This window comes from Propithecus coquereli, unplaced genomic scaffold (genome assembly GCF_000956105.1).
Source record: "Propithecus coquereli isolate 6110/MARCELLA unplaced genomic scaffold, Pcoq_1.0 Scaffold292, whole genome shotgun sequence".
NCBI classification, from domain to species: domain Eukaryota; kingdom Metazoa; phylum Chordata; class Mammalia; order Primates; family Indriidae; genus Propithecus; species Propithecus coquereli.
Window position 1 is genome coordinate 1,729,291 of NW_012148530.1, and position 8,373 is coordinate 1,737,663.

The 8,373-nt window shown below is 33.8% G+C and overlaps 1 protein-coding gene across 1 annotated transcript in view; it reads right to left on the reverse strand.

Annotated features, from left to right (window-relative positions):
• Positions 1–8,373, reverse strand: part of DST (dystonin) — a 374,223-nt gene that overhangs the window by 169,668 nt on the left and 196,182 nt on the right. Inside the window, exons 18-27 of the mRNA XM_012648708.1 lie at positions 6,439–6,534; positions 5,686–5,811; positions 4,888–5,040; positions 4,542–4,696; positions 4,214–4,340; positions 3,566–3,749; positions 2,559–2,716; positions 1,902–2,080; positions 1,249–1,387; positions 194–391 (exon numbers count right to left, since the gene is read on the reverse strand). Of these exons, the coding sequence (XP_012504162.1) occupies positions 194–391; positions 1,249–1,387; positions 1,902–2,080; positions 2,559–2,716; positions 3,566–3,749; positions 4,214–4,340; positions 4,542–4,696; positions 4,888–5,040; positions 5,686–5,811; positions 6,439–6,534 (1,515 nt within the window). The remainder of the gene's footprint in view (positions 1–193; positions 392–1,248; positions 1,388–1,901; positions 2,081–2,558; positions 2,717–3,565; positions 3,750–4,213; positions 4,341–4,541; positions 4,697–4,887; positions 5,041–5,685; positions 5,812–6,438; positions 6,535–8,373) is intronic.

The following is an 8,373-nucleotide window of genomic DNA, read 5'->3' on the forward strand; positions in this document are numbered from 1 at the left end:
GAAAAATGCTTATTTTAAAGTTAAATGTCTTACTATAGTCTACTGTATAAGAAAGAAATATAATTAGGTAGAGCCATTACAGTTAACACAGTTAACTGAGAAAGTAAAAAAAAAAAAAGCCTAATAAATTTACATTTTACCTAGCATACAGATAGACATTAAATCTGTACTAAAATGGAACAAAAAAGGACACCAACCTGTTGTCAATCTGCACGTGAACATTTTGCCATCTTTCAACTAATTGATCTGCTTTTTCTTTGTGCCAGTCAAAATCCAGGTCCCGTTCTTTATACGTTTTAAACATTTCATCACTGATGGCTTTAGCTTTCTGCAACTCGTCCTCTAATGCATGGAATACCTCTCTCTTTTCATCTACTTCAGATCGCCATTGCTAAAATACACAAATTGGTAGAAGTTATAAAAATGGCAAGTACTTGCTGGATAAACATAGTATTTATCTACTTTTACAATTTATTTACAAATGACTGATATGAAATCAGATAAAGGAAAGAATATCTTTCATTTACAAGATGTTATATTAGGTTCAACCTTATGAAACTGCCAATATTTGACTATACTTTGATTTTTCCAAAATGACAATTTTGTGAAGTTCAGCTTAATAGAATTTACACATCAATAAAATAAAATACATTCCATAAGCCAAGTTTGTTATATCAGTAACATAAGTCCTTTTCATTGTCTATTTTTCAATGCCTACTAATTCTGTTGCTAAAAAATGAATATATGCATGAAAAATCACTGAGCTAACTTTTCACAATTGCTTTGCAATAGTTTTACTAAGTGTTTTGTATGTAGAAATATAGATACAGAGGAATAATACTGAGAAATATAGATACAGTAGTTACTAGTCTTTTACCTTTCTTAGATTAAGTTCTCTATTTACTTTTTTGATATTTTAAAGTAAGTGCTTCTTTTAGCAAGTATATCTATTACAAATAATTTAATTTTTAGCTTCAACTCCTCTTCCTGCCAAGATGAACTGACTATCAAAAGCTACTACCAAAAAAGTTCAAACTTCAAGTAAGAAGAACTCTCCTCAAACTGTATTGACTAGCCATACTTATTTACAGTAAGCTGTGGAATTACAGAGACATGAAATGGAATAAATCCATTCAAAAATACCTTCAAAGTAAGATATTTATGCTTGATGTTTGAAGATCTGAACTAGTGTGAGAGAAATACTTGTAGATTATAATCTTGAAAAATAGCCAAGAGTGAGACTCATACCTTTAAAGTACTTATTAGATTCTCAATATTATTCTTGTCAGCTATAACTGCTTCTTCTTCACACAGTTTTGTTTCATAGAGTTTTACAAGGGCTTCTGCAGCTTGAGTGTTTTTTAACACCAAATTGACAGTTTTCAACCTGAAAGAGGGAGTTAAACAATAGCCACCTATTATTAAATGTTTATTTCACATAGTGCCATCCTAAAGACCATTACGACATAAGGCATAGCATGTTCTTCATCTTCGAACACTGACACATTTACTGTAAGATTAACATTTATCTGGCTCTCTGCTTAATAGATAGCATGTGCTCCATCCCATGTCCTACGCCACAAGTGGTATTTACCAAGAGATTCCAGCACAAGACAGTTTCTTTCTGACCTTGTTTAGGCCAAGCATGAGAGGAAAATCCTGTAGGCTACAGCAGCTGAGCTACCAAAACTACTGGGAGGACAGTACATTATGCATTAATCTCTGAGGCACATCATCTTTTAACATAGAGAAGTATCATAAATCCATAACAAATTTAATATATTTCTCTAGACAAAACAAAATTGAATATTTACATTCATAAAAATGAATTTTTTAATTAACAGCATATAAAAATGACAGTTGTAGGAAGCAAATTATATATTAAGATGGCAGTTACATACTTATCTATGTAAGTGGAAGACATAGAATAGACTTGGTTCATGTTCTGAACAACCACACTGAGCTCAGACCGTAAGGTAGGAACTGAGGGAGAGGCTGCTGCTTGACTGAAAAATTCTTCACATTTATTTGTGATTGTTCCCAAATCATCTTTAAGTCGTTCCAGTTCTTTCTTTAGTTTCTATAAAACAGAGAACAAACATAAGAATTAGGCAATCACCTCAGCTGAGGCATTTTTCTTAAAACAGTTTAAAAAAAATACACGTCATGTTATGATCATTGACTTAAAAATCTACATACTCTTTTTCTTTATCAGAGAGACTAATCCATGACATTAAAGTTTTACAATCAATAATTCCCTTACTGCCCATCTCCTCAGCCCCAAGATCTAACTTAGTGTTTTTGCATATAGCAGGTATATAATGACTTTCATTATGAGAAGCCTTTATAGCCTCCACCACAACAGGTGAGAGGTATGTGTTCCTGTGTTTACCTGAGTCAGAGATTGAACTGATTTACAGAATCCTAGTTTACAATCAGCAATAAATACACACCCTAAGACCTTTCAACGTGACCAGTGTGGTCACGGTAGTTGATGCCTAAGGTCATTAAGATAATAATTTACCTTATTTTTTTCCCCAACACATTAGAACTCTCACCTCCTGCTCTGTAATTCTGAACACACTTTCATGCAAATCATCTCTTTCCAGGGGAGTTCGGATCTGTCTAATCAATCGATCTTCACAGTTCTCTAACCGAAGTCTGATGTTTCGAACTTCAGAGATATAGAGATTATAAATTGATTCCTCTTGCTCCTCTGTGAAAAGAAATATAATGTTTAGCAAATACCTTGTTTTCTATCTTTTGGATGTTCTTTTTCATGTTTTAATATGGCAATTTTACTATTACTGGGACATAGCTGGTCAAACTAATGATTCCTGTTTTTATCACAAACCTATCCAAAAGGTACAAACCTTAAAACATACATCTTAAAATTTAAGAAACGTTAATAAAATTTTTCTAATACCATTTCAAATACCAATTTCTGATTAACAATGTCCAAAGAAAGTAATAAATTGCTCTTTTATGTTCACAAAAATATGAATTATATTAGTTGCAGATTCATTATAAAAATCAAATAAAAATCCTTAGAAGGGAAAAGTAGGTAAAGAATGTGTTAATGTTTAAGATTTAAAAAAATAGAACATTTACTAATAAAATTTCTTTCTAATTAATATCAAAAGATTTCAAGATAAAGTCTATATTTGAAAAAAGTAAACCAGACAAAACCTTTTGCTTTAATTACTATACGAAATCAAAGTTTGGTAAATGGGAAAATAATTGAATCTTTTCTGAAACTAAAGGATCACCACTCTGAACATTACAAAACAGTTTCACAAAACAGTGAAAACACTGAAAAGTAGATTAGTAAGAATTCATTGTCATACTATTTGGTTGGCACCTTTTTGCTAATTCATCATTTGGAAATAAATGAATCCCTCTTGCATCTTCCTACCTCAAACATGCTTTTAACGTTCCAGCGATTGTATCTACAAATCATAGGCTAAGCGACACAATTCACCTAAGATTGAAATTCCATTGAGAGTAAAAAATAACCTGGACTAAACACCTATGGGGAAAAAAGACAAGGATTCCCATGCTTTACCTCTTTCTGCAGATTTAAGAAGTTCTTGATAATACTGCTTACACACATTAACCTCCTTTTCCAGTTGTGTTATATCTGAGCCTGAAAATATTTGGGATTCCTGGCTGTCTTCTAGAAAATCGTCAAAACGAGATTGTAGATTACTCAGAACTTGCTGATGTTCACCAGGTAACATTGTCTTTATCTAAAGAAGACCAAAGATCCATGTAATTAGAGTATAGTACTAAGAGTTAAATTTGAATGGGACAGATCTCAATATGGTCTCATGGTATATGCCAATTTACATTAACAGTGATAAATAGAAGAACCATTTGAAATTAAGTTTTTTCATTAAAAATTTCAGGTTTTAAAAGATAACGAAAAATAAGTCTACAAAATTCAATAAATGAAATCAACTATACCTATCTCTGTATGTCCAAACACTGTCTTGTCTCCCTATCTCCCAGTAAGCACTGGAAGAAATCGGTGATCTCCAGACTTCCCCAATTTTTAGAAAGTACCTAGTATACAGCAGGCATATAACAAATATTCATTTAATGAATGAATATTAGCATGGATTTGCTGGGCTCCATCCTATTCTAGAGCAAATATTAACTCCTCCCCACACATTTTTGGACACATTGGGTTGACCTGTAGATTTATACTTACTGAAGCCACATTGCTAGCTCGAATTTTATCAATTTCATTGATAAGATAATGCCAGGACACTACACTCTTCATGTTTATGTGAGACTCATGCCAAAGACTCAGGACATTCTGATACTGTTGCTCAATTCTGAAATACATGAAAGGAAAGAGATTTACTCCCTCTGAAAACGTGCTACTACGATTGTTCTTTTTCTGTGTGAAATATTCCATGTTTATTAGTTCTAGAGCCTTTTGATTCTGCGAGGCTTTGGTAAAGTAGCAATTTGTTTCTTCAATCTTCAGAGAGCCCCCAAAACCAACTCTATGTTTTTAGCTCATGCCTACAAACCTGTTTGCAAGGTCAACCGCTTCTTTGTTTGGGGGAGGAACGGTGAAGCACACGGATGGGACCATAGCCTCATTCCCGGTAGGACTAATGACCTTCCATTTAGCACGATGAGAGTTATTCGCCAAAACACATTCATCATCTTTGTAAATGGTTATCTGGTTTTAAATGAAGAACAGAAAAACTACATGAGGTCATTGTTAACTAATCATTTTCCATACTTAATCTTGTAATTATTTTTTTGCTTTATGAAACAGAAAAATTTTACCACTAGTAAGCAATATGATCTCATTTTTTAAAATATATGAATAAAGACAGAAACAGGTCTATTTCAGGGATTTACAAGTACCTCAATTTGTCTGTAGTCACAAATAGCTTTGATTGGAATAGAAGTTTTGAGTGGACAGTCAGAGTTCCTCGGCTTCAGCTGAATTATTGTTTTTGCTTTCCCCATCAAGGTTGCCACTGTGCTTTTGTACTGCAGAAGTTCTTCTTTCTCTTCCTAAGTAATAAAAGTGATGGATTTTTGAAAATAAGACTTGCACTCTCCATTCCTTCAGGGCTTTACACAAATGAAACTTCATCAGAAAAATCTTCCCTGATCATCTGGTCTAATCCTTCTATCACTCCCCTGCCCCTCTTGCATCCCTCTGCCTTTATTTTGTCTGTTTGGCTGTTTCTTTTCCTCTTTAGCATTTACCACTATCTAACACATTGCATATATTTTACTTATTTATCCCGCTTATTGTCTAGCTCCCCCTCTAGCATAATTAGCACCATCAGAGTAGAGATTCTTATCTGCTTTGTTCCATGCTGTATCTCTAGAACCTAAAATAGCGCCCAGGCTATAGAAAGTACTTCAGAAGCTGATTTGCGGAATGAATGGCTAAACACACACACCAACAGAGCACTGTGAAACCAAATCACAAGGCTATCAAATATCAAAGCTATCACACAAAAACACGATTGTTATATTTGTTACCAAAAAAATACTAAAACTGAATGCTTAAATGCTTAATTAAATGAGGTGGAAATACCAAGAGTGCCAATAAAATCTAAAGTTCTATACACATAAAAATATAATAAAAAACAAATCCAATCACTATTATATATTATTGATAAAATGCATAAGTTTTTGTATTAGTACCATTGATTCCTGAACAAGGTCTTCCAGCTTGTGAATGCTGCTTGATCGATCACAGCTGTACTTCCGCTGAATAGCATCTTTGAGATTCCTTAAGTAATCAGTGGCTTCTTTGGCATCATTGAAAAACTAAGAAAAGATGAAATCTGGTAAATGCCAGTAAAGCACAGAGTTGTCAAGTTCAGATATCAGGGCCCTGTGTGTGCCCCCCATTAGTGAGAACAGAATAAAAGCACAAGACAACTTGATAGCCCCATCCTTCCTTGAACCAAACAACAACCCTTGAACTTGGAAGGCTATGAATGAATAGTAAGTGTCCAAAGTTTATATGTATATTATATTCTGGCTCTATATTATTTTGATTAAACGTCCATTTTACTTTAGGGTTCAAACAATTTTCAGGTAGGGGTATAATTCCAGGAATACTATAAAAACTCTTAAAAATAAAACAAAGAGCTCATTTGGTTGACTCTCTCTGATGAAAACATTTCCTGAATAAGAGACACATCCGTAGAATAAACATTTTATGATACCTGAACAGATTTTTAAAGGATTTCTTCCTTAATAGAATGCTTCAATTGATCTTATAGAACATGAAACTAACCCTTATATCCTATAAAGAAAACATTTCCATTTACTTCCCTGGCACATTAAATAATATGTTTCTATATCTTAACAATAAATTATGAAGAAAATTTCTGCAAGTCAGCCAAAATCACAATACCATCTACGGAAGTTATGACTTTATTCACAGACCTCGAAATATGCCGTGTTCTCCTTTATGTGCTGCTCCACACACTGGCACAGCTGTAAGATCCAGCTCCACTGCGTCTGCATGGCCGCCCTGTAGGCCTTGAAGATAAAACACAGCCATCAGAACTGGCTGGAGGGTAATAAGGTACCTATACACTGATTCTTTTAAACACTCAAATACTCTACTGTCTAAACAGATGATGACACTGAAAACAATAAGACTTACACATCATGGTAATAAAATGTCCCTCTTATCTAAGAGTCCCTACTTGCACAAAGCCAGTCTCAACGTTTAAATATAAAATTTTTTAATCAGTCCAGTTTATTTCTTTCCAATTTTAAACTTCATGAAATTTCTTCTTAAAATATAAAGAAAAAGTTAACACTGGCTATTTCACATGAAAAAATATTTAACCACTGAAATCAATGTAAGCTGTCCCTCCTACTGAGGAAACCAACCCTTTACTCCTTTGCCACCCATCCTTATACCTGCTCTGTGGAATCCACATATATGCTGTTCCTTCGTGACTCTTTTTTCTGAATTTTTATATTACTGGATCATAAAAGACACCTTCTAACAGAAATATATGGTTCTATAGTTTTCTCTTTGTTTTTGCTGGGAAACTTTTCAGGAGGGTAGAAAAAGGAATGCACTCCCAAACTAGAGTAATTCTGGAATTATAATGATGATAACACCAACAATTTTTATAAAAAAATTGTTTTTTTAAACTTTTAATTTAATGCAGGGTGTATCTTTCATGAGAGCAAAAAATACTGTAGAAAGGTTATCAATTCATTAAGGAAACATGAAATACCCTGTATATTTAAGGTGCAATTCACTGGCTGCCAGGAGAGGGTGCTCTAGATGCTTTAATGACTATTTTAAGCAAGCCTGTCATTTTTCCTCCTTTTGGAAAAACCCATTCCTGCTGAGCTATGCGCAGGCAGGCTTTCTGAATGGAATGTACAATGCAGCATTGGAAATCTGGCAACATATCATGATCATATTATATGTTTCCTCAAATTAAGCTACTTTGAGTAAACTGACCATAACAACACATACCATTGTTAGATTACTAGTTACTTTTTTATACAAAAGATCAAAGTGTTGATAAAATAATTAAACACTATCCATGTACCCAAAACAAGACACTGAACAAGACAATGGTATCATAAAGACTACTAAGGCTTCATTTTACGCCTTAAAAAACTTTTCATTAATTAGATTATCATTTTACATACAAGTGATCAGACTAACACTCACATTTTTCCATTCCCATCAAAATTCTTAACCTACAATCCTATTTCCTAATAGCTTTCCTCTCTCTACCCTAAGGAACACTCTATTTTTAGTTTATTATCATACAAAACTTTATCCCAGACCCTGCATTATTCTACTTTCCTTTCCCTAGCAGTTCCCTGATCTTCTTTACATCTTTAACATCCATATGTGGTATTTCATGTGGATGCAAAACCACATTTTATATGAAAGAAAGTCAAATATAACATTCCCAAAACTTTCTAATGAGGCCTAGAATTTTACCAATCTTTTGTCATGATGATTTCAGCAAAGACTGCCAGATTCCTTCCCTCAACTGTGAGTGAGTTTAAAGCATGTCATCTTTTATGCAAGGCATCATTCTTTTCCCCTAGCAATACGCCACATCAATCTTTCCAGGAGTGCCACTCCCAGTCCTCTTACCTAACCCCCCTTCTCATTCAGAAAGTCACTAACTCTGCCTAGTAAATATCAGGCCTAAAAATTAAAAACACCACCACTGCCACAACCACATGGGCAACCTGATAAATTCCATATCAATTGTACAATTCCATATTTGAAGGGTTCACTGTAGACCATGAGGCCTTGCCAGGACGCTGTTGCAATACACCTCACAAAACCACTTCATAAAACCAGATTGTAAAATTATTAAATCATAA